Source organism: Salvelinus alpinus, chromosome 5 (genome assembly GCF_045679555.1).
Source record: "Salvelinus alpinus chromosome 5, SLU_Salpinus.1, whole genome shotgun sequence".
NCBI classification, from domain to species: domain Eukaryota; kingdom Metazoa; phylum Chordata; class Actinopteri; order Salmoniformes; family Salmonidae; genus Salvelinus; species Salvelinus alpinus.
Genome location: NC_092090.1, coordinates 93,949,133 through 93,976,950, shown reverse-complemented (window position 1 = coordinate 93,976,950; position 27,818 = coordinate 93,949,133). Strand labels below are relative to the sequence as shown.

The window sequence follows — 27,818 nt, the reverse complement described above, 5'->3', positions numbered from 1 at the left end:
ACTTTGGTCGATCTTCGCATTGTAATATGTTGCTGAACACCGGGCAATATGGCTTACTTCAATGATGTGTTTGGCCTAATGTAGGACTCACTCTAGCTCTGGTCCATGGCGTTAGGTCCAGGGCACATTCCTCCACTAATAATATTAGTTGTGAAGGAACGTACACTAACGCCCTGGACCAGAGCTAAACTAGCTCATGCATTAACATAAGACCACATCAGTACTCATTTTCAGCATTGCTTATAAATATAATTTATTAACAGTCTTAAAAATTCTTTCTTACACTTTGTACAGAAACTGAGGAGATGCAAGCGTTTTGGGAGAGTCAGCGGCGGTGTCATGAAGCCAAACTAGAGTGGACGACAACCTCACTACACTAACACAAATTATATCATTAATCATTTTTATCCAGATAACAAAATAAAATGCACTTACTAGCACAGCTCTATTAATAATATCATTTGTTTGTAAAGGATGCCAAGTTTGCATAGTAGACACAGCTTTTACCGAAAACAAAATAAACCAAACTGGTAAACATACAACCTAGTATGTAACTGTACTGCTCTTTTTATATACTGTACTGAAACAGCCAAACATGTATTTGACAGTGGTATTCTGTACATCATAAAACATTTACATACTTTGATATCTTCTAACGCAGGCTGTCACATTAACATCCCTGTGTTGTATATTTCACTTTGTTGGTCAACATGCACTCTTTTCTTTCTACATGAAAAATATCCCTTTTTAATTATTTCGGCATTCACCCTGTTGATGCGTTGTGGAACATATGGCCATATATGGCAATGTGGACATTTTGAAACAGGAGGCAAGTGTGAGCGCTTTTCAAACTATGATACTCTGCGTCCCTGTAGTCCACTTATTCACGGTTCAGTTTGTTATGAAACGAAAGTATTGGCTTCTATTTTACCTTCCTGAAACTTTGTCTATGCTATAGCTAAGCAGCTTTTCCACGTCTACACAAACAGCTTAATATGCAGCTTTGTCTTCCATTCTAGAGTTGTTTTGACCCCCACATTTTGACATTGAAGAAATGCATACTGTAAGTATCGTAATACGATGTGGGACAGACTATTATCTAACACCTATATTGATATTTGAAAGTTGTATGTAGTCATTGCATGTATGTTATTCTATAGCCTGGTCCCAGATCTTTGTATGCTATCAAATCAACTCATTGTCATGCCAAACTAGTTATTCTATGGTAAAGATTTTTTATTTTCTTTGAAACCAAAATCAAACTCCTCTTCTGAATGACATCAAGTGAGATAATGAAGGACAGAATGTAGAACATAGCTAGTCAAAGCCGTTGCCATATTCAACTATGTACCTGTATAAGTTGGGAAAATAAGGCAGTCCAACTTAAAGCAACTGAGGCTTTTATGTCCACATTTCATTGCATCTTTTCTCCATATTATGGTATTGGCCTCTCCGCTCTGGTCTCAGATCAGTTTGATATGGTGTAACTCCAGAGCAGAAACAGGCAGTCCCACCCGCTCCAGGGTGAAGTTTCCCCATAGGTACAGCTTTGACTCCTCCAATCATAATCTTAACGATTAGTAGGGGAAATGCAAAACTGACCCAAGATCTGCGTCTAGGGGCAACTTCACTGTACTCCAGTCCCCACCCACACCCACTTTATTCTCTATCAGTAAGACCCGGATATGCTTGACCTCAATAATTCTCTGCACATCTATCCCCAACAAAAGCGGCCAGTGCTCAAATGCACAGTTGTTCTGCAAAATAGGCAATTTCGAACAACAAAGCTAATGTGTTAGCTAGCCCCCTCCCTACAGTTCACAGCTCTAACTGAAAATAAATCACAATACAAATGAATAATGATTAACAATAAAGCAATAGTATAATGCCATTAGAATGTACTTGTTATTCATGTATTTACACGGTTCAGACGCGATTATAAGATAGATGTTGTTATTTTTCCAAAGGCCACAGGATGGCGCTAGAGATCAACAAAACCACAATGAAACAAATTAGACAAAAGGGTAGAAAGACATAAGAGTTTCTTCACCACACCTTGAATCCTGAAATTAAAATCATGATTAAACATATTTAGGGAAATCAACACAAGCTAAATGTAATCAACAGAACCAATGTATGGGTAGTATTGGTGGTGCGGATAAAATGGACTGCATTCGGTTCTCCATATCGCATAACTACATTATTCCAAGGACTCCACTTCAATACTTGTCCCTTTTCGCTCCCTGTCTGTCTCCCTATTCTGACTGAGCGACAGTCACTGAGTAGCCTACATACGTTAGTAAAGTCTGAAGTAGGAAATCATCCACATATATGGACAGCAGAATAGACCGTTTCCTAGGAAACTGTATAAAGAAAAGCAGACTGTACCAAGGAACGCACAGCCAAGGATAACAATGGGATCTCCAGGATTTGTTTTCTTTCTGTTGTCCCCCAATACAAAATAATCACAGCAAAGAGAACGACTCGGATCACACATCAACAACAAGGTCTTTTTGCTCACTAATTTCTCCCACCCACACGTGTTTTTTTGTCCCGACCATTGCCATGGGTGACAGTCAGGACATTGTCTGTCTGTGCGCTGGTCTATTTGTGTCCGTCGGTGTCCGTGACTCAGACACACTCAGATGGTCCCTGGTCCGGTCCTCGGGTGTCAGTGCTCCGTCGTCATGGGAGCAGGCTGTCGTGGCGACCCATCTCCTCCAGCACAGCAGCCAGTCTGTTGAGGTTCCCGTCTGGGAAGTGTTGGGCCTCCCACAGGTCCAAGATCACCCCTGTGGGACTGGACTTGGTGGCAAAATAGTTCAGATACCTGAGAGACAACAAGAGACACCTTTGTGGTAAAAGAAACAGGCTGTCATGTCCAACACCATAATGCAGCCATCTTTAGAGTGGTTCTCTCTCCACGCCTCTGCTTCAGGATGAGGCTGCTCCTGCTTAGACGTTAACTAACTTAAGGATGAGGCTGCTCCTGCTTAGACGTTAACTAACTTAAGGATGAGGATGCTCCTGCTTAGACGTTAACTAACTTAAGGATGAGGCTGCTCCTGCTTAGACGTTAACTAACTTAAGGATGAGGATGCTCCTGCTTAGACGTTAACTAACTTAAGGATGAGGATGCTCCTGCTTAGACGATAACTAACTTAAGGATGAGGATGCTCCTGCTTAGACGTTAACTAACTTAAGGATGAGGATGCTCCTGCTTAGACGTTAACTAACTTAAGGATGAGGATGCTCCTGCTTAGACGTTAACTAACTTAAGGATGAGGATGCTCCTGCTTAGACGTTAACTAACTTAAGGATGAGGATGCTCCTGCTTAGACGATAACTAACTTAAGGATGAGGATGCTCCTGCTTAGACGTTAACTAACTTAAGGATGAGGATGCTCCTGCTTAGATGTTAACTAACTTCAGGATGAGGATGCTCCTGCTTAGACGATAACTAACTTAAGGATGAGGATGCTCCTGCTTAGACGTTAACTAACTTAAGGATGAGGATGCTCCTGCTTAGATGTTAACTAACTTCAGGATGAGGCTGCTCCTGCTTAGACGTTAACTAACTTAAGGATGAGGCTGCTCCTGCTTAGACGTTAACTAACTTAAGGATGAGGCTGCTCCTGCTTAGACGTTAACTAACTTAAGGATGAGGATGCTCCTGCTTAGACGATAACTAACTTAAGGATGAGGATGCTCCTGCTTAGACGTTAACTAACTTAAGGATGAGGCTGCTCCTGCTTAGACGATAACTAACTTAAGGATGAGGATGCTCCTGCTTAGACGATAACTAACTTAAGGATGAGGATGCTCCTGCTTAGACGTTAACTAACTTAAGGATGAGGATGCTCCTGCTTAGATGTTAACTAACTTCAGGATGAGGATGCTCCTGCTTAGACGTTAACTAACTTAAGGATGAGGCTGCTCCTGCTTAGACGTTAACTAACTTAAGGATGAGGCTGCTCCTGCTTAGACGTTAACTAACTTAAGGATGAGGCTGCTCCTGCTTAGACGTTAACTAACTTAAGGATGAGGCTGCTCCTGCTTAGACGATAACTAACTTAAGGATGAGGATGCTCCTGCTTAGACGTTAACTAACTTAAGGATGAGGATGCTCCTGCTTAGATGTTAACTAACTTCAGGATGAGGATGCTCCTGCTTCGACGTTAACTAACTTAAGGATGAGGAGGAGGATGCTTAGACGTGAACTAACTTAAGCAGCCTCTGCCTTCCCCCCCAGTGCACAGTCAGAGAGGAGGGGGGAGAGGCTTGACTTTAGGACCCCGCTTCTGCCTTCTCTCCCTCCCTTCCTCCCTCCCTTCCTCATCTTCTGTTGCTCGCTTGTCTCACTCTCTCCATCCACTTGTGTGTCAGCTGTCTTAATCTAAAAATGTATCTTGGTGATAAAAATGGGTCTATGTCTGAAGTCTTGCTAACCACTGCTTCAAATCTGGTTAACCCACTCGAGGACAGTCATAGCTTGCCTACATAGGCAAGGATCACCACAATTATGGATGGGGTAGGTGGTGAGGATGTGACATCATTGTGTGCATTTATAAGGTGGTGTGCAAGGGTGTAGGGTGAAGTTGCCCCTAGACACTGATCTTGGGTCAGTTTTGCATTTCCCCCAATAAAGGTTAAGGTTAGGATTGGGGGATGGGAAGCTGTATGTATGTACAGTGCCTTCAGAAAGTATTCATACCCCTTGACATATTCCACATTTTGTTGTGTTACAGCCTGAATTGAAATTTATTGAAAATGAAATCCAGAAATATATCATTTACATAAGTATCCACACCCCTGAGTCAATACATGTTAGAATCACCTGCGATTACAGCTGTGAGTCGTTGTCTTTAAGGGCATAGCACACCTAGATTGTACAATATTTGCATATCATCATTTCTTTAATTCTTCAAGCTCTGTCAAGTTGTTAATAATTTTTGAACGGACATTTTCAAGTCGTGCCAAAGATTTTCAAGACGATTTAAGTCAAAATTGTAACTACGCCACTCAGGAACATTCAATGTCGTCTTGGTAAACAACTCCGGTGTATATGTTGCCTTATGTTTTAGGTTATTGTCCTAATGAAAGGTGAATTTGTCTCCCAGTATCTGTTGGAAAGCAGATTGAACCAGGTTTCTCTCTAGGATTTTGCCTGTGCTTAGCTCTATTCCGTTTCCTTTCATCCTAAAAAACTCCCTTATTGCCGATAACAAACATACCCATAACATGATGCAGCCACCACCATACTTGAAAATATGATGACTGGTACTCAGTGATGTGTTGTGTTGGCTTTGACCCAAACATAACACTTTGTATTCAGGACATAAAGTCAATATCTTAGCAATTTTACTTTAGTGCCTTAAAACTTCTTATGGCTGCAGGGGCAGTATTGAGTAGCTTGGATGAAAAGGTGCCCAGAGGTGCCCAGAGTAAACTGCCTGCTCCTCAGTCCCAGTTGCTAATATATCCATATTATTAGTCTATTTGGATAGAAAACACTCTGAAGTTTCTAAAACTGTTTGAATGATGTCTGTGAGTAAAACAGAACTCATATGGCAGGCAAAAACCTGAGAAAAAATCCAACCAGGAAGTGGGAAATCTGAGGTTGTAGGTTTTCAACTCATCGCCTATTGAATACACAGTGGGATATGGGTAATTTTGCACTTCCTAAGGCTTCCACTAGATGTCAACAGTCTTTAGAACCTTGTCTGATGCTTCTACTGTGAAGTGGGGCCAAATGAGAGGGGATTGAGTAAGGTCTACCATGACCTGAACATGCGCTGACCATGCGCGTTCATGTGAGAGCGAGCTCTGTTCTATAGCATTTCTGAAGACAAAGGAATTCTCCGGTTGGAACATTATTGAAGATTTATGTTAAAAACATCCTAAAGATTGATTCAATACATCGTTTGACATGTTTCTACCGACTGTTACAGAACTTTTTGACAGTTCGTCTGCTTTTAGTGAACGCGCTTCGTGACTTTGGATTTGTTTACCAAACGCGCTAACAAAAGTAGCTATTTGGACATAAATGATGGACATTACCGAACAAATCAAACATTTATTGTGGAACTGGGATTCCTGGGAGTGCATTCTGATGAAGATCATTAAAGGTAAGTGAATATTTATAATGTTATTTCTGACTTCTGTTGACTATACAATATGGCGGATATATTTTTGTCTTGATTGGGCTCTGAGCGCCGACCTCAGATTATTGCATGGTTTGCTTTTTCCGTAAAGCTTTTTTGAAATCTGACACAGCGGTTGCATTAAGGAGAAGTGGATCTAAAATTCCATGTACAACACTTGATCTTTGATCAACGTTTATTATGAGTATTTCTGGAAATTGATGTGGCTCTCTGCAAAATCACCGGATGTTTTAGGAACTAATGAACATAACGCGCCAATGTAAACTGAGATTTTTTTATATAAATATGAACTTTACCGAACAAAACATACATGTATTGTGTAACATGAAGTCCTATGAGTGTCATCTGATGAAGATCATCAAAGGTTAGTGATTAATTTTATCTCTATTTCTGCTTTTTGTGACTCCTGTCTTTGGCTGGAAAAATGGCTGTGTTTTTCTGTGATTTGGCGGTGACCTAACATAATCGTTTGTGGTGCTTTAGCTGTAAAGCCTTTTTGAAATCGGATACTGTGGTGGGATTAACAACAAGATTACCTTTAAAATGGTATAAGATACTTGTATGTTTGAGGAATTTTAATTATGAGATTTCTGTTGTTTGAATTTGGCGCCCTGCACTTTCACTGGCTGTTGTCAGATCGCAGCCCTAATGTAAACAGGATGCATGTTTTGGAATATTTTTATTCTATCCAGGCTTCCTTCTTTTCACTCTGTGATTTAGGTTAGTATTGTGGAGTAACAACTGATGATGGATCAACAACATTGTAGTTTCCTGTATCTTTGTAGTCACTGGGTGTATTGATACACCATCCAAAGTGTAATTAATGACCTCACCATGCTCAAATGGATATTCAATGTCTGCCTTCTTTATTGTTACCCATCTACCAATAGGTGCCGTTCTTCGCGAGGCATTGGAAAACCTCCCTGTTTGTGGTTGAATCTGTGTTTGAAATTCACTGCTAGACTGAGGGACCTTACAGATAAGTGTATGTGTATGGTACATAGATGAGGTAGTCATTCAAAAATCATGTTAAACACATATTTTTGCACACAGTGAGTCCATACAACTTATGTGACTTTTAAGCAAATTTTTACTCCTGAACTTATTTAGGCTTGCCATAACAAAGGGGTTGAATATTTATTGACTCAAGGCATTTCAGCTTTTAATTTTGAATTCATTTGTAAAAATTTTGAAAAACATAATTCCACGTTGACAATATGGGGTAAAGTAGGCCAGTGACAACATCTCAGTTTAATACATTTTAAATTCAGGCTGCAACACAACAAAATGTGGAATAAGTCACGGGGTGTGAATACTTCCTGAAGGCGCTGTATGTGCTGGGGTGTTCCCTCTGACCTGTCCAGGTTGAGTTTGTGGGCCAGCATCCTCCAGTCATTGGATCCTCTGGTCTGGGGCGCGTCAAGGCTGCCACAGAGCTTCTGTCTGATGGAGAGGGGGATACGGAAGGCGTTGAGCCCAACCAGGGTGGTGATGTTGCTAGCCGGGTCCATGAGAGACGTGTCGATGTTCTGGGTGTCCTGAGATGGAGAACAGACAGACATACAAACAAAGAGTGTTAGCTATGTGATGACAGGGCTGAGTGGCGGCGGCAGTGGGGGGGGAGGGGTCTTCTATGCTTTTGGGGATCTAAAATCCCCCAAAGTCCCCACAAGGATAGTTAAACAACATGTCCCCATGAAGACAAAGGTTATTTTAAGCTTAGGGGTGGGGTTTAGGGTTGCAATTAGGGTTTACTGGTTATCTTTAGGGTTAGGAGTTAGGTTTAGGGTTACGTGTTAAGGTAAGATGATTGGGTTAGGCTTAGGGAAAATATAATTTTGAATGGAAATACATTTTAGGTCCCCATGAGGATAGAAGAACAATACAACTGTGTGTGTTTTAAGTTTACATTACTTTAGCAGACACTCTTATCCAGAGCGACTTACAGTAGTGAGTGCATACATTTTCCTACGTAGTCCCCCATGGGAATCAAACACACAACCCTGGCGTTGCAAGCACCATGCACTACCAACTGAGCCACAATGGACCACATGGTATTTATCATCCAATGAAATGCTTACTTGCAGGTTTCCACTCGACAATGCAACAACAATAAGAAATTAAAGCTGCAAGCAGTGTTGCCGAGGTTCAGCTGTGTGCCAACTATGAAACCATCAGGACAAATTGGTGACACTGCCCTAGAATGAATTACAGTACTTCTTACTAAGCTTGCCAAATATCAGAACTCAAAATCAAACTGATCATGCAATATTATTTGCTTTTGATGTATTTTGGACAATTTTTCAATGATGTTGACTACGTTAAACGTCTTCTCCAGAACTGCTGAACCAGATTTGGTACACTATATATACAAAAGTATGTGAACACCCCTAAAATTTGTTCAAATTAGTGGATTCGGCTATTTCAGCCACACCCATTGCTGACGGGTGTAAAGAAATGTGCACACAGCAATGCAATCTCCATAGACAAACATTGGCAGTAGAATGGCCTTACTGAAAAGCTCTGTGACTTACAACATGGCACCGTCATAGGATACCACCTTTCAAACAAGTCAGTTCGTCAAATTTCTGCCCTGCAAAAACTGGAAGTGCTGTTATTGTGAAGTGGAGACGTCTAGGAGCAACAACGGTAGGCAACACAAGCTCACAGAATGAGACCGCTGAGTGCTGAAGCGTGTAGCGCGTAAAAATCGTCTGTCCTCGGTCGCTTCACTCACTACAGAGTTCCAAACTGCGTCTGGAAGCAGCATCAGCACAAGAACTGTTTGTCGGGAGCTTCTTGAAATGGGTTTCCATGGCCCGAGCAGCCACATACAAGCCTAAGATCACCATGTGCAATGCCAAGCTCCGGCTGGAGTGGTGTAAAGATCGCCGTCATTGGACTCTGGAGCAGTGGAAATGCGTTCTCTGGAGTGATGAATCACGCTTTACCATCTGGCATTCCAATGGACAAATCTGGGTTTGTCGGATTCCAGGAGAACGCTACCTGCCCGAATACATGGTGCCGACTGTAAAGTTTGGTGGAGGAGGAATAATTGTCTGGGGCTGTTTTTCATGGTTTGGCTAGGCCCCTTAGTTCCAGTGAAGGGAAATCTTAACACTACAGCCTACAATGACGTTCTAGACGATTCTATACTTCCAACTTTGTGGCAACCGTTTGGGGAAGGCCCTTTCCTGTTTCAACATGTCAATGTCCCATGCACAAAGCGAGGTCCATACAGAAATGGTTTGTGTGGAAGAACTTGACTGGCCTGCACAGAGCCCTGACCTCAACCCCATCAAACACCTTTGGAATGAATTGGAACGTCGACTGCAATCGCCCCACATCAGTGCCCCACATCAGTGCCCGACCTCACTAATGTTCGTGGCTGAATGGAAGTCCCCGTAGCAATGCTTCAACATCTAGTGGAAAGCCTCCCCAGAAGAGTGGAGGCTGTTATAACTCCATATTAATGCCCATTATTTTGGACTGAGATGTTCGAAGAGCAGGTGTTCACATATTCATGTTTTTTCCTGTCCAACAGCGCCACAATGTGGCCAACCTCAACCATATTTTACAGGTTAGCTAGACTCATATCCTTGAGCACGTGTGCCAAATTCCATCACTCAGAGTCAGACAGATGAAGATATATAAAAATGTGCCTGTTATATCGTCACTGTGTGGTCGATATGAATGTGCTTGCATATGTTAAGCCTTGACAGTGTTTATCCGTGACTGATTTATATGCATATATGTGACAGACCACACCCACGTGAATGTTTATTGGTCAGTTATGGCCATGGTGTTTGACGTACTAGTCTGCAGTATAGTGCATTTACAGACCTTGGTCCATAGATGCCATATATCAAGTTTGGCAAATATTGGTCATTCGGTGCCTACGGACTGAATGTCATTACTCTAGATCACACGGGGTGCGTGGCTGACCTTACAAAGTTAGCATTTTCAATCACTTGTTATACCACCACCATGTGGCCAATTGGCATGGTATTGCATTATAGGGTGTGGCCCTTGGGCCTTTACCAAGTTGCTAAATCGCACAGTCCTGGGCCTTTTCATCTCATGGAAATGGGAATATTTTCACCAAAATGGCAGAAAAAGGAACATAATAATAACGATAACGAACGGGAACAAATGCAATAGGGCTACGGCAGCTTCTCTGCTTCAACCTCTAATGATAAAAGAGACACGGCAGTAGAATATAATAAACATTTTAGCATTTAATACAGGAAGGCACAATTTATTGTCCAATATTTAGACATGTATCAGAGAAAGGGGGGATTAGGGGGGGGCAAGTCCTTAAACTGTGCAATATTAGCAATAGTAAATCTGGTAGCAGCAGTTGTGATGTGTATGAAACATGAATGTATGTGTGTGTTTGTTTGTGTGTGTGTATACGTCTGTGGGTGTGTGCGTGGGTGAGTGAGTGCATCCGTGCGAAGGTGTGTGAGTATGTGTGGATGTGTGTGTGTGAGTGTGTGTGGATGTGTGGATGTGTGGATGTGTGTGTGAGTGTGTGTGAATGTGTGGATGTGTGTGTGAGTGTGTGTGGATGTGTGTGTGAGTGTGTGTGGATGTGTGTGTGAGTGTGTGTGTGAGTGTGTGTGGATGTGTGGATGTGTGTGTGAGTGTGTGTGGATGTGTGTGTGAGTGTGTGTGGATGTGTGTGTGAGTGTGTGTGTGAGTGTGTGTGGATGTGTGGATGTGTGTGTGAGTGTGTGTGGATGTGTGTGTGAGTGTGCTGGCTGATACTGTACTCAAACAGCAGGCGAATAGAAAAGCCCCACAGCGGGCATTTCAAAGCAGGGAATAATAAATATGTTAAATAACTACCCTTGTGAACATGCTAGGGTGTCTCCTCCTCCTCCTCCTCCTCCTCCTCCTCCTCCTCCTCCTCCTCCTCCTACATCAGTTCCTCTCCAAAAATGGTGCCTGTTCTCCACTGAAGCCTCTTTATACTGCATCTGGCTGGTTGTTCTCTCTCTTTCTCACACACTTACAAGTACACAAGCACGCACGCACAAACACATATAACATTGCATGTCTTACTGGGAGGAATTGTCCCATAATTCCTGTTTTCATCCCAGTTGGCCGCTCTGCCTGATTATAAATGCTTTTCCTGATGAATTCCAATAACAAACAAAGAGAACCCGTCCCATAGCTCTGCTCTTTCCCCTAACTGCCAAAACAGCAATTCTACTAAAAAAGAAAAGGGATCATTGATATGAAATGGAAAATAAACTCTGTTGATACAAATGATTTGTATTACAAGTCTACTTAGCTCTTAGTGAAACAGCATTTCTTACGCTTTCTGAAAGACAAGCAGATTGATCAAAATAGCTTTGTTTGATACCCAGCCTGGACCACACATGGGCTTTTACACAGCGACAGAAAAGCAGGCAGACACCAGCGCAAGTAATACAAGAGGGAAGTTAACAGCAGACGGGGTCAATAGTGGACAACAGCAGATTAAATTGTTCATTAAATAAATAAAATAAGTATAATTTGTTTTAGTTATTTGTAAACTCAGGTTCCCTTTATCTAATATTAGGTTTTGTTGAAGATTTGATAACATTAAATATAAAAAATATGCAACAATTTTGAAAATCAGAAAGGAGGCAAAAACCTTTTCACGGCACTGTACATCCAACCCCTCATAGTCACACTAACGGGCCCTCAACATAGATATTAAGATATTAAGAATATACCCTCATCAACATCTCAACTCTCGTCTCTCTACAGGTGGTGTCTGCTTCTATGCTAGAATTTAGACTGACAACCCATATGAAAAAATACTATAGTATACTATGGTTGAAATAATGTAGTATTACTATATTGATATACTATAGTATTTACTGTAGTATTTTTGTGGACATGACTGTAGCATGACTGTAGGGCAGGAAGGTAGCCTTGAGGTTAGAGCATTGGTCCTGTCATCGAAAGGTCGCTGGTTTGAATTCCAGAACCGACAAGGTTAAAACTCTGTTGATGTGTCCTTGTGAAAGGCACTTAAATTTGCTGTACTATGGCTGAAAAACATACCCTGTAAAACAACACATTTCACTGCACCTATCTTGTGTATGTGACATTAAAAACATAGTTTTTCATTTGTATTTTATTTAGTATTCACTGTGGTGTTTTTGTGGACATGACTGTAGTGGTGATTAATATAGTAAACTTCAGAAAAAACACTACAGTGAATGCTCTACAGCACATATGTCAGAGTCAAGGCCCGCGGGCCACATCCGGCCCGCGAGAAGGTTTTTTACGGCCCCTGGGATGATCTTGATTTATTATTAGAACCGGCCCGCAGACCGCAGCAAGCCGGCAGCCCGCAGATCTTTTACACGCACCAATACTACATTTCCCACAATGCAACGGTGACGCACCGAGCAGTAGGCTGCTTCATTTCAATATTTATTGGCACAGCAGTCGTCAGCATCACAGTAAAATTAACTTTCAGATACCCATCAAAAATGGCAAAACGGAAGGTGGACACTGAGAACCGGGGGTTTCAAACAAGGTGGGAGTCGGAGTATATGTTCACGGAGGTAGCTGGAAAACCTGTGTGTCTTCTGTGTGGAGAAAGTGTGGCGGTACTGAAAGAGTATAATCTGAGACGACATTATGAAACGAAACACGCGGACAAAAACAAGAATATGGACATGGAACAAAGGCTACAAAAGGCAGAGGAATTAAAACGAGGCCTCAAATCTCGACAGGCTCTGTTCAAAAAAGCCAAATCACAAGGCCAGGCTGCTGTCAAGGCCAGTTTTATTTTGGCAGAAGAGATCGCTAAATCAGCCCGGCCATTTACGGAGGGGGATTTCATCAAAAACTGCATGATTAAAGTTTGTGACGAAGTTTGCCCAGAAAAAAGGCAACTCTTTTTAAATGTGAGTCTGAGCAGAAACACCATTGCCGAGAGAGTAGACCAGTTGTCCATCAATCTAAAAGAGCAGCTTGTGAAAAAGGGAAAAGATTTCATTGCATATTCCTTGGCTGTGGATGAGAGCACCGACATTTCTGACATTGCCCAGTTGTCAATTTTCATCCGCGGAGTGGACTCCAGCCTAAGCGTGACAGAGGAGTTTTTGGCTTTACGTCCTATGCATGGCACAACTACGGGGCATGATTTGTATGAAGAGGTGTCAAGATGTGTAAATGAGATGGAGCTGCCTTGGGAAAAACTCGTGGGTTTGACAACCGACGGAGCACCTGCGATGTGTGGACACAGGAGCGGACTGGTGGCGAAGATACGGGAAAAGATGCAAGAGGAAAACGCGACAGGTGAGCTGACAGCTTATCATTGTATCATACACCAGGAAGCGTTGTGCGGTAAAGCCTTGAAAATGGAGCATGTAATGAGCATCATCACGCGCACAGTTAACTTTATCAGAGCCAAAGGTTTGAATCACCGCCAGTTCAAGGCATTTCTGACGGAGTTAGAAACGGAGCATGGTGATTTGCCTTATCACACAGAGGTGCGATGGCTAAGCCAGGGAAAGGTGCTTCAAAGATGTTTCGAGCTTCGTGAGGAGATTTGTCTGTTCTTGGACCGCAAAGGGAAAGACACAACACAACTCCGAGACGAAATGTTTCTGTGTGAAATGGCTTTTCTGTGTGACATTACGAGTCATCTGAATGCAATGAACTTGCAGCTGCAGGGTCGGGATCATGTCATCTCTGATATGTACAGTACAGTGAAGGCATTTAAAACCAAACTGACTCTGTGGGAGACGCAGATGCGGAAAGAAAATTTGAGCCACTTTCCCAGCTGCCAGACCATGACAGAGAAGCTCTCTACCAGTGCGTTCCCGAGCGCAGTTGGCTGATAAAATAGGTATGCTTGCCGCTGACTTTCGACGCCGATTTGCTGACTTTGAAGCACAAAAAAGCAGGTTGGAACTGCTCGGTAACCCATTTGCTGTTGACGTGGAAAGCTCACCACCAAACCTCCAAATGGAGTTGATTGACCTCCAATGCAATGATGCACTGAGGGCAAAATATGCGGCAGTGGGTGCTGCGGAGTTCGCCCGTTTCCTCCCCGACACAATGCCCCAGCTGCGCATCCAGGCTGCTCAAACGTTGTCTATGTTTGGCAGCACATACCTGTGTGAACAACTGTTTTCTTTGATGAACCTGAACAAAACATCACACAGAAGTCGACTTACTGCTGAACACCTCCACTCAATTCTGAGGATTTCCTCAGCTCAGAGCCTTACCCCGAACATTGATGAACTTGTGGAAAAGATGGGACACCACCAAGTATCACCCTCAACCTCAAACAAGTGAACATTACTGTGCAATCACATATTTAGAGTTTTTACTCAGTTCAAGTTTAAAAGTTAAAGTTTAATATTTGTTTTCACTGCATGTTACTTCTCCTTAAACAAAGTGTTGTTTTTGATTAATAGATTTTTGCACTTTATTTTATTGTATTTCAATCCAATTATATTTTAAAAATATTTCAGTTGAGTGGATGATAGAAAATTGCTATTATTGTTTTTTTCTTTGAAGTAAATTTAGCCCACTTTTGCTAAAATAGAAAATATAGGCTACTGATGGTGCCTTGAATACCGGTTTCTTTCATTTAATGTTCATGTTATGGGGATTTTTATATAAAGGAAATTTGTCTTTTGTGTCTGTTGAAAATTAAAGATTACTGACAGAGCCATAAGAAAATATTGCTTTATTTATCTGATCATATTGGAATATATTTGTTAGGTTTTCAGTAGGTTCAATTAGGTTCACTAGACTATATGCGTCATTTAAACATTTTTCAATGAACATTCGAACAGTCCGGCCCTCGGCTTGTAGCTAAATTTTTTATTTGGCCCTCCGTCCATTTGACTTTGACACCCCTGCTCTACAGTATCCGACAGTCATGTCCACAAAAACACTACAGTGAATTGTCATGACTGGCCTGTTCGTGTCAGGTTACCATTGACCACACTCCTACAAGAGACATCTCACCCACTAGAGGGGGAGAGATAGAGAGGTATGGAGGTGGGGGTTTATGACACCTCACGCCCATTGTAAATCTTAAGGCAGCAGAAAACATCTCTTTGTCCTCTCACTGTGGAGGAATGGAATGTATGATGGGCCTATGAAGAACCTACCTCAGAACAGAAACATGCAATAAATGGACTTTGGGACAATATGTTTCGTCAGCCAAAATGGTAGTAATGACGATAGATGGAATATGAAAATGAATGTCGTTTTTGATCTGTTATTAAACGTTAAATGATAACGTTATAACGAAAACATTGCAACTTGAATATTTACCTGATGTTTGCATACGGTACACTGTGTGGAAAATGTCCAGATCAAAGAGAATGTTTTTTTAAAGATGAAATGTGAAGTTAGTTGTCTAAATTGGGTCGGAGTAAAATCCAGACCTTGCCTCGTAACTAGTTACGCCCAGAAAACTTGCTCGGAACGCGGAAACGCCCATTTCTGACCCGAGGGTCTACAACATGTGAGTTAAGAATTAACATCATGACTAGGTGACCAAGCGCTGCAGCCAAGGTCTGAGTCGTCAGCAACCACAACACGACGTTCAAGAAGACAAAGGAACCTTTTAACAATCTATGCTACGGATGAGGAGCTGCGTCTAAGAGGGTGAATTCAAGCACGACCACCTGGTTATTCTCTCCAAGGAATCGTGTCTACACTGCTTTCATTCCTACACTGGAGCCCTGAGCTACACGGCTGGCTGTCCTCATGTAACAGTTTAACTTTAGTCCGTCCCCTCGCCCCGACCCGGGCGCGAACCAGGGACCTTCTGCACACATCAACAACAGTCATCCACGAAGCATCGTTACCCATCGCTCCACTAAAGCCGCGGCCCTTGCAAAGCAAGGGGAACCACTACTTCAAGGTCTCAGAGCATGTGACGTCCCCGATTGAAAGGCTATTAGCGCGCACCACCTCTAACTAGATAGCCATTTCACATCGGTTACACTCAGAAGACTCCTTTCAGAACAAGGGCGAGGAAACCAACCACTACGAGAAAGGACACTGACATTGTGTGGACAATCCATAGAGTTACACCTGGTAACAACAGAAATGTTGCCATCAGAGGAGAAGTCATAACTCGGTCCACGAGGAGATACACCATCGGAGACCTTCGACACGTAATTACGTCATTATATTCTGACCCATAAGAGCAGCAGTTCGGGGCAAGGTTAGGGTTAAACTAAGCATAGTTTACAATTGTACCCAAGTGTGCTTTTCTCTCTTGCACTCTCTCTTTCTCTCTTTTTAAATCCCCATTTTGTTTAACACGTGTCATATTGTGTTGGCCCGCTAGGGACCTGTTTCATTGTACTAAGTTCTAATCAATAGCCTAGACTGTGTGTTTGTGTATCTGTATCTTATATTATAATTTTAGCTTGTTAGTAAATAAATAATCAACTCAAATGGTGTGGTAGAGACTTATTTAGTGGGACTCGGGTTTGTTCAGATTCCCGGATTATAAAACGTTCAGAATGAGACTGTAGAGGAAATTAATTAATTAGCGACTGTTGTAAAATCGATATTCTTTGAGTTAATTTGGGAAATAGAAACTCAATAAAGCCAAACTTTCCCATGGTGCCCCAGGTTACTGAGTTAATAATTACCTGATTCTTTTAATCACGTACGTAATTATAAACAGTTAATCATTCGATGAACAGCAGTCGTTACATGAATCAATCCAACGTCACGACAGAATACTACAGTCATGTCCACAAAAACACGACAGTGTAGCAAAGTGTACTATACTATAAATACTGTAGTATTACTATAGTAAAAAGTGTAGTATATACTATAATGACTAGTGTTTTGTGGACATTACTGTAGTATTAGCAATAATGTTATCTGTTTAAGAAAAACATAATTCTATTTCATTGACAGCTGAAAAAAATGAGAATGAAGGGCAATTGATTAGAGGTTCAAAAAGCTTCCAGCAAAAAGAATAGGCACAATCCACAATGCTTTCACACGCCACGGCTACATGGTTGTCCCTGTTTTGACACCGCAGGAAAATCAAAGTGCTGAAAGTCCAGTAGCGTCTACCCTAAACTTCTGTAGATAAATGTTTTAAAAAATGTTAGAGTGTGCCAGTCCTGGACTGTCTATTTAAAGTAAAAATTTGGTTAGCTACTTTCTCTTAGTAGAAGATCAGTATGTGACCATCTTTTCATGGAAGTCTCTTTTCTCTGGCAAAGGTCAATGTCAGAGAGTGTGGTATGGAGATGCCAATATTACCCAGACTGTGGTATGGAGATGACAATGGCGCTGACAGAGAGGGCTGCCTTGCTTCTAGCTCTTAGGAAACTTTGCAGTACTTTGTTTTTTTATTTCTTATTTCTTACATTATCCAACTTAGGAGGCGCACACACCACCCACCGCTTCAGAGTATAATACTTGCTAATGTTCAGTCTCTGGCCAATAAAGTAGACGAGCTCAGGGCGAGGATCTCCTTCCAGAGAGACATCAGGGATTGTAACATACTCTGTTTCACGGAAACATGGCTCTCTCGGGATATACTGTCTGAGTCGGTCCAGCCAGTTGGGTTGTCAGTTCATCGCACAGACAGGAATAAATATCTCTCCGGGAAGAAGAAGGGCGGGGGTGTATGGTTCATGATTAACGACTCATGGTGTAATTGTGATAACATACAGGAACTCAAGTCCTTTTGTTCACCCGACTTAGAATACCTCACCATCAAATGCTGACTGTATTATCTCCCAAGATAATTTTCTTTGGTTATAGTCATGGCCGTGTATATCCCCCCTCAAGCCGATACCACGACGGCCCTCAAAGAACTTCACTGGACTTTATGCAAACTGGAAACCACATATCCTGAGGTTGCATTTATTGTAGCTGGGGATTTTAATAAAGCGAATTTGAGGACTAGGCTGCCGAAGTTCTATCAACACATCGACTGTAGTACTCATGCTGCTAAAACACTCGCACTGCTACTCCAACTTTTGGAATGCCTACTAAGCCCTCCCCTGCCCTCCTTTCGGCAAATCTGACCACGACTCCATTTTGCTCCTCCCTTCCTATAGGCAGAAACTCAAATAGGAAGTACCCGTGCTAAGCACTATTCAACGCTGGTCTGACCAATCGGAATCCATGCTTCAAGACTGTTTTGATCACATGGACTGGGATATGTTCCAGGTAGCTCCCGAGAACAATATCGACGAATATACTGATACGGTGAAAAAGTGTATAGGAGATGCTGTTCCCAACGTGACTATTAAAACCTACCCTAACCAGAAACCATGGATAGATGGCAGCATTCGCGCAAAACTAAAAGAGTGAACGACCACATTTAACCATGGCAAGGTGACTGGGAATATGTCATAATACAAATAGTGTAGTTTGTCCCATAGGGCGGCACACAATTGGCCCAGTGTCGTAGGGGTTTGGCCGGGGTAGGACCCAATGTAAATAAAAATGTGCCTAGTTAAATAAAGGTTACGTTTAAAAAAAATAAAGTTATTTAAACATTTCCTCCACAAGGCAATCAAACAGGCAGTGGAGTTGCAATTCAACGGCTCAGACACAAGACGTATGTGGCAGGGTCTACAGACAATCACGGACTACAAAAGGAAAACAAGCCACGTCGCGGACACCGACGTCTTGCTTCCGGACAAGCTAAACAACTTCTTTGCCCACTTTGAGGTTAACACAGTGCCACCGACGTGGCCCACTACCAAGAACCGTGGGCTCTCCTTCTCCTTCAGGCTCTCCTGGCCGATGTGAGTAAGACATTTAAGCGTGTTAACCCTCGCAAGGCTGCCGGCCCAGACGGCATCTCTAGCCACGTCCCCAGAGCATGTGCAGACCAGCTGGCTGGTGTATTTACAGACATATTAAATCTGTCCTTATCCCAGTCTGCTGTCCCCACATGCTTCAAGATGGCCACCATTGTTCCTGTACCCAAGAAAGCAAAGGTAACTGAACTAAATGACTATTGCCCTGTAGCACTCACTTCTGTCAACATGGAGTGCTTTGAGAGGCTAGTCAATGATCACATCACCTCTACCTTACCTGTCATCATAGACCCACTTCAATTTGCTTACCGCCCCAATAGATCCACAGGCTATGCAATCGCCATCACACTGCACACTGCCCTATCCCATCTGGACAAGAGGAACACCCATGTAAGAATGCTGTTCATAGACTACAGCTCAGCATTCAACACCATAGTTCCCTCCAAGCTCATCATTAAGCTCGAGGCCCTGGGTCTGAACCCCGCCCTGTGCAACTGGGTCCTGGACTTCCTGATGGGCCGCCCCAAGTGGTGAAGGTAGGAAACAACACCTCCACTTCGCTGATCCTCAACACTGGGGCCCCACAAGGGTGCATGCTCAGCCCCCTCCTGTACTCCTTGTTCACCCATGACTGTGTGGCCAAGCACACCTCCAACTCAATCATCAAGTTTGCAGACGACACAACAAGTAGTAGGCTTGATTACCAACAATGACGAGACAGCCTACAAGGACGTGGTGAGGGCTCTGGGAGTGTGGTGCCAGGAAAATAACCTTTCACTCAATGTCAACAAAACAAATGAGATGATCGTGGACTTCAGGAAACAGCAGAGGGAGCACCCCCCATCCACATCGACGGGACAGTAGTGGTTTTAAGTTCCTCGGCGTATATATCACGGACAAACTGAAATGGTCCACCCACACAGACAGTGAGGTGAAGAAGGCGCAACAGCGCCTCTTCAACCTCAGGTGGCTTAAAAAATGTGGCTTGACACCTAAGACCCTCCCAAACTTTTACAGATTCACCAGAGGGTGGTGTGGTCTGTCCAACACATCACCGGGGGCAAACTACCTGCTCTTAAACGCTAGTAAAATCAAATGAATGCTTTCAACCGTTCGCTGCCTGCACCTGCCCGCCCAACTAGCATCACAACTCTGGACGGTTCTGACTTAGAATATGTGGACAACTACAAATACATAGGTGTCTGGCTAGACTGTAAACTCTCCTTCCAGACTCATATTAAACATCTCCAATCCAAAATTAAATCTAGAATCGGCTTCCTATTTCACAACAAAGCCTCCTTCACTCACGCCGCCAAACATACCCTCGTGAAACTGACTATCCTACCGATCCTCGACTTCGGCGATGTCATTTACAAAATAGCTTCCAATACTCTACTCAGCAAACTGGATGCAGTCTATCAGAGTGCCATCCGTTTTGTCACCAAAGCCCCTTATACCCCCCACCACTGCGACCTGTATGCTCTAGTCGGTTGGCCCTCGCTACATATTCGTTGCCAGACCCACTGGCTCCAGGACATCTATAAGTATGCTAGGTAAAGCTCCACCTTATCTCAGCTCATTGGTCACGATAACAACACCCACCCGTAGCACGCGCTCCAGCAGGTATATCTCACTGGTCATCGCCAAAGCCAACAACTCTTTTGGCCGCCTTTCCTTCCAGTTCTCTGCTGCCAATGACTGAAACGAATTGCAAAAATCGCTGAATCTGGAGACTTATATTTCCCTCACTAACTTTAAACATCAGCTATCTGAGCAGCTAACCGATCGCTGCAGCTGTACATAGCCCATCTGTAATCTACCTACCTCATTCCCATATTGTTTGTATTTACTTTTCTGCTCTTTTTCACACCAGTATTTCTACTTGCACATCACCATCTGCTCATCTATCACTCCAGTGTTAATTTGCTAAATTGTAATTTCTTCGCTACTATGGCCTATTTATTGCCTTATCTCCTCACGCCATTTGCACACACAGTACATAGACATTCTCTTTTTTCTATGTGTTATTGACTGTACGCTTGATTATTCCATGTGTAACTCTGTGTTGTTGTTTGTGTCGCACTGCTTTGCCAGGTCGCAGTTGTAAATGAGAACTTGTTCTCAACTAGCCTACCTGGTTAAATAAAGGTGAGACAAAAATCAAATAAAAAGACTGAAAAACAGCATCTATCTCAAAGCCTTCAGACTATTAAATAGCCTTCACTAGCACATTAGAGGCTGCGGCCTATATACATGGACTTGAAATCACTAGTCACTTTAATGATGAATACCCATCTTGTATTACTCATCCCATATGTATATACAGTACTGTATTCTATACCATTCTACTGTACCTTAGTCTATGCCGCTCTGACATTGCTCGTCCATATATTTATATATTCTTCATTCCATTCCTTTACTTAGATGTGTGTATTAGGTACATGTTGTGAACTTGTTAGATATTACTTATTGCTACACCCGCAATAACATCTGCTAAACACGTGTATGTGACCAATACAATTTGATTTGAGATTACAATATTACTCAGAGTGTGGTATGGAGATGAGAATATTAGCCAGATTGTGGTATACAAATCTGTTTTAAATCTCACAAATCCTTCAGCTGGGCTTGATTGAGCTTGCCTGGCACAATGGAACCCAACCGAAAGTCGAAAGCAAACGAGGAAACTCGTCTCATCCTGCCCTCCAGGCAGCCTAAAGCAAACGAGGAAACTCGTCTCATCCTGCACTCCAGGCAGCCTAAAGCAAACGAGGAAACTCGTCTCATCCTGCCCTCCAGGCAGCCTAAAGCAAACGAGGAAACTCGTCTCATCCTGCCCTCCAAGCAGCCTAAAGCAAACGAGGAAACTCGTCTCATCCTGCCCTCCAAGCAGCCTAAAGCAAACAAGGAAACTCGTCTCATCCTGCCCTCCAGGCAGCCTAAAGCAAACGAGGAAACTCGTCTCATCCTGCCCTCCAGGCAGCCTAAAGCAAACGAGGAAACTCGTCTCATCCTGCCCTCCAGGCAGCCTAAAGCAAACGAGGAAACTCGTATCATCCTGCCCTCCAGGCAGCCTAAAGCAAACGAGGAAACTCGTCTCATCCTGCCCTCCAAGCAGCCTAAAGCAAACAAGGAAACTCGTCTCATCCTGCCCTCCAAGCAGCCTAAAGCAAACGAGGAAACTCGTCTCATCCTGCCCTCCAGGCAGCCGTCTCATCCTGCCCTCCAGGCAGCCTAAAGCAAACGAGGAAACTCGTCTCATCCTGCCCTCCAGGCAGCCTAAAGCAAACGAGGAAACTCGTCTCATCCTGCACTCCAGGCAGCCTAAAGAAAACAAGGAAACTCGTCTCATCCTGCACTCCGGGCAGCCTAAAGAAAACAAGGAAACTCGTCTCATCCTGCACTCCAGGCAGCCTAAAGCAAACGCTTAATAAAGTATTCTAAATATTTCAAATAGTATTTGGACCTAGGTCTGGAGTGTAGTCAGAGATGGTTTAGGTCTGGAGTGTAGTCAGAGCTGGTCTAGGTCCGGAGTGTAGTCAGAGATGGTCTAGATCTGGAGTGTAGTCAGAGATGGTCTAGGTCTGGAGTGTAGTCAGAGCTGGTTTAGGTCTGGAGTGTAGTCAGAGATGGTCTAGGTCTGGAGTGTAGTCAGAGATGGTCTAGGTCTGGAGTGTAGTCAGAGATGGTCTAGGTCTGGAGTGTAGTCAGAGCTGGTTTAGATCTGGAGTGTAGTCAGAGACTGTCTAGGTCTGGAGTGTAGTCAGAGATGGTCTAGGTCTGGAGTGTAGTCAGAGATGGTCTAGGTCCGGAGTGTAGTTCGAGCTGGGTTTTACCTCAGAAGTCGGGAGTGTAGTTGGTGCTGGGATTTACCTCAGAAGGTCAGAGTGTGCTATAGTCAGAGTGTGCATCCCAAATGGCAACCTTTATAGTGCACTACTTTTGACCAGAGCCCTGGTCAAAAGTAGCGCACTACATATGAAATAGGGTGCCAGTTGAGTCACACACGCACAGAGTGTGCAGTGTATCCAGTGAAAGGTGGTGTGAGGGTTTGAGTCTCACCTCAGACAAAGTGCTGCTGAGCTGAAAGATCTGCCCCTCCCCTTCTACTTGGCGGACACACAGCTTACAGCTGAGCTCTGTGGTGCTGGAGCTGAACCGCTCCAGGGTGAAGGTGCAGTGAAGGGTCCGCTGGCAGCCACTCCACACCTGGTAGAAGGGGATCTCCTACACACACACACACACATACACACACACCCTTTATTCACTATATATTGCATGTACATGGTCATTTTCAATCACTGAAATCCATGTATCGCCATACCAGTCGAGCAGACCAATAAAAGTGTACATGGTCTATGACAACTTTAAAGTTTCACCATGAGCTCACCTGGTACTTGGCGAGCAGCTTGCTCTTCCACTGTCCGTGGGGGACGTCGTGGACAGAGAGGCGCAGGTTGTGGGTGCTGTCCTTGAAGTTCAGGGTCTTTGGTTCATCCAGCAGCTTCCCTCCCATCTGGGTCTCCATCTGAAGTACCTCCTACAGCACCAAAGACAGTAACACAATGAAGTACCTCCTACAGCACCAAAGACAATAACACAATGAAGTCCCTCCTACAGCAGCAAAGAAAATAACACAATGAAGGACTTCCTACAGCAGCAAAGACAATAACATAATGAAGTACCTCCTACAGCAGCAAAGACAATAACACAATGAAGGACTTCCTACAGCAGCAAAGACAATAACACAATGAAGGACTTCCTACAGCAGCAAAGACAATAACACAATGAAGGACTTCCTACAGCAGCAAAGACAATAACACAATGAAGGACTTCCTACAGCAGGAAAGACAATAACACAATGAAGGACTTCCTACAGCAGCAGAGACAATAACACAATGAAGGACTTCCTACAGCAGGAAAGACAATAACACAATGAAGGACTTCCTACAGCAGCAGAGACAATAACACAATGACGGACTTCCTACAGCAGCAAAGACAATAACACAATGAAGGACTTCCTACAGCAGCAAAGACAATAACATAATGAAGTACCTCCTACAGCAGCAAAGACAATAACACAATGAAGGACTTCCTACAGCAGGAAAGACAATAACACAATGAAGGACTTCCTACAGCAGGAAAGACAATAACACAATGAAGGACTTCCTACAGCAGCAGAGACAATAACACAATGAAGGACTTCCTACAGCAGCAAAGACAATAACACAATGAAGGACTTCCTACAGCAGCAGAGACAATAACACAATGACGGACTTCCTACAGCAGCAAAGACAATAACACAATGAAGGACTTCCTACAGCAGCAAAGACAATAACACAATGTACAACTTGACTTACATTGACTTTTGACTGACTGAACTTTTGACTTACAGTAACCGCAATGGTAGTATCCATTACAATACTGGATGCATAAGCCTACGGCTGTATGAGGCTAGTGCAAACCAGCAGACTGGTGAAGTCATTGTACAGTGAGCTCCAAAAGTATTGGGCAAGTGATATTTTTTTGTGTGGTTTTAGCTCTGTACTCCAGCACTTTGAATTTAAAAATGATACAAAGACCATGCGGTTAAATTGCAGACTGTCATCTTTAAGTTGAGGGTACTTTCATCCTTATCGGGAACTGTTTAGAAATGTTAAGAGACCAAAAGTATTTGGACAAAATCACTTATGTGTATTAAAGAAGTCAAAAGGTTAGTATTTGGTCCCATAATGCACCAATGACTACATCAAGATAGTGACTCTACAAACGTGTTGGATGCATTTGCTGTTTGTTATGGTTGTGTTTCAGATTATTTTGTGCCCAATAGAAATTAATTGTAATAATGTAGTGTAATTTTGGAGTCACTTTTGTTGTAAATGAGAAAACAGTATGTTTCTAAACACTTCTATATTCATGTGGACGCTGCCATGATTACCGAAAATCTTGAACGAATTGTGAATAATGATGAGTGAGAAAGTAGGGGCATAAATATCATATCCCCCCCCCCCCCATTTTTAATTTTTTTTACTAACCTCTGCTGCTATTGTAATGGTCAGAGGTTAGGGGTTGTTATACAGTATTTGTGCTAGTAACATTCTCACAAACATTTCAATTTAGATTTTATAGGGCCCGTTCCAAATGGCACCCTATTCCCAATATAGTGTCCTACTTATGACTAGGGCCCATAGGGATCTGGATAAAAATAGTGCACTAGTACATAGGAAATAGGGAGTCATTTGAACCACATGCATTGTCTATATTAACTAGTCTGGTGTAAAAGAAGGGTACTAAAAGGTCAGCAATAGACTGCAAATACTGTACAGCGACTGCTTTCTTGATGTTCAATACTGTACAAGATCATTATTAGAATGTCACCCCATCCTTCAACAACTACCGCAGTATAAGAATTTCAATCGACTCCGCCTCTTCCTCATCCTTCAACAACTACTGCAGTATAAGAATTTAAATTGACTCCGCCTCTCCCTCCTCCTTCAACAACTACTACGGTATAAGAATACATATCGACTCCGCCTCTTCCTCATCCTTCAACAACTACTGCAGTATAAGAATATCAATTGACTCCGCCTCTCCCTCCTCCTTCAACAACTACTGCGGTATAAGAATACATATCGACTCCGCCTCTTCCTCATCCTTCAACAACTACTGCAGTATAAGAATATCAATCGACTCCGCCTACTCCTTCAACAACTACTGCAGTATAAGAATTTCAATCGACTCCGCCTCCTCCTTCAACAACTACTGCGGTATAAGAATTTCAATCGACTCCGCCTCCTCCTTCAACAACTACTGCAGTATAAGAATTTCAATCGACTCCGCCTCCTCCTTCAACAACTACTGCAGTATAAGAATATCAATCGACTCCGCCTACTCCTTCAACAACTACTGCAATATAAGAATACATATCGACTCCGCCTCTTCCTCATCCTTTAACAACTACTGCAGTAAAATAATATCAATCGACTCCGCCTACTCCTTCAACAACTACTGCAATATAAGAATACATATCGACTCCGCCTCTTCCTCATCCTTTAACAACTACTGCAGTAAAATAATATCAATCGACTCCGCCTACTCCTTCAACAACTACTGCAGTATAAGAATTTCAATCGACTCCGCCTACTCCTTCAACAACTACTGCAGTATGAGAATATCAATCGACTCCGCCTACTCCTTCAACAACTACTGCAGTATAAGAATTTCAATGGACTCCGCCTCCTCCTTCAACAACTACTGCAGTATAAGAATACATATCGACTCCGCCTCTTCCTCATCCTTTAACAACTACTGCAGTAAAATAATATCAATCGACTCCGCCTACTCCTTCAACAACTACTGCAATATAAGAATACATATCGACTCCGCCTCTTCCTCATCCTTTAACAACTACTGCAGTAAAATAATATCAATCGACTCCGCCTACTCCTTCAACAACTACTGCAGTATGAGAATATCAATCGACTCCGCCTCCTCCTTCAACAACTACTGCAGTATAAGAATATCAATCGACTCTGCCTCCTCCTTCAACAACTACTGCAGTATAAGAATACATATCGACTCCGCCTCCTCCTTCAACAACTACTGCAGTATGAGAATATCAATCGACTCCACCTACTCCTTCAACAACTACTGCAGTATAAGAATTTCAATCGACTCCGCCTCCCCCTTCAACAACTACTGCAGTATAAGAATTTCAATCGACTCCGCCTCCTCCTTCAACAACTACTGCAGTATAAGAATTTCAATCGACTCCGCCTACTCCTTCAACAACTACTGCAGTATAAGAATTTCAATCGACTCCGCCTCCTCCTTCAACAACTACTGCAGTATAAGAATTTCAATCGACTCCGCCTCCTCCTTCAACAACTACTGCAGTATAAGAATTTCAATCGACTCCGCCTCCTCCTTTAACAACTACTGCAGTATAAGAATTTCAATCGACTCCGCCTACTCCTTCAACAACTACTGCAGTATAAGAATTTCAATCGACTCCGTCGCCTCCTTCAACAACTACTGCAGTATAAGAATATCAATCGACTCCGCCTCCTCCTTCAACAACTACTGCAGTATAAGAATTTCAATCGACTCCGCCTCCTCCTTCAACAACTACTGCAGTATAAGAATTTCAATCGACTCCGCCTCCTCCTTCAACAACTACTGCAGTATAAGAATATCAATCGACTCCGCCTACTCCTTCAACAACTACTGCAGTATGAGAATATCAATCGACTCCGCCTACTCCTTCAACAACTACTGCAGTATAAGAATTTCAATCGACTCCGCCTCCTCCTTCAACAACTACTGCAGTATAAGAATACATATCGACTCCGCCTCTTCCTCATCCTTTAACAACTACTGCAGTAAAATAATATCAATCGACTCCGCCTACTCCTTCAACAACTACTGCAATATAAGAATACATATCGACTCCGCCTCTTCCTCATCCTTTAACAACTACTGCAGTAAAATAATATCAATCGACTCCGCCTACTCCTTCAACAACTACTGCAATATAAGAATACATATCGACTCCGCCTCTTCCTCATCCTTTAACAACTACTGCAGTAAAATAATATCAATCGACTCCGCCTACTCCTTCAACAACTACTGCAGTATAAGAATTTCAATCGACTCCGCCTACTCCTTCAACAACTACTGCAGTATGAGAATATCAATCGACTCCGCCTACTCCTTCAACAACTACTGCAGTATAAGAATTTCAATCGACTCCGCCTCCTCCTTCAACAACTACTGCAGTATAAGAATACATATCGACTCCGCCTCTTCCTCATCCTTTAACAACTACTGCAGTAAAATAATATCAATCGACTCCGCCTACTCCTTC

The 27,818-nt window shown here is 42.9% G+C and overlaps 1 protein-coding gene across 1 annotated transcript in view; it reads right to left on the bottom strand.

Moving 5' to 3' along the window:
* Nucleotides 1–227: 227 nt before the first annotated feature.
* The window catches only part of unc5ca (unc-5 netrin receptor Ca), a 285,855-nt gene continuing 258,264 nt past the window's right edge, over nucleotides 228–27,818 (bottom strand). The window contains exons 13-16 of the mRNA XM_071404226.1: nucleotides 23,343–23,492; nucleotides 23,015–23,179; nucleotides 7,521–7,702; nucleotides 228–2,830 (exon numbers count right to left, since the gene is read on the bottom strand). Coding sequence (XP_071260327.1) covers nucleotides 2,686–2,830; nucleotides 7,521–7,702; nucleotides 23,015–23,179; nucleotides 23,343–23,492 — 642 coding nt within the window. The 3' untranslated portion in view covers nucleotides 228–2,685. The remainder of the gene's footprint in view (nucleotides 2,831–7,520; nucleotides 7,703–23,014; nucleotides 23,180–23,342; nucleotides 23,493–27,818) is intronic.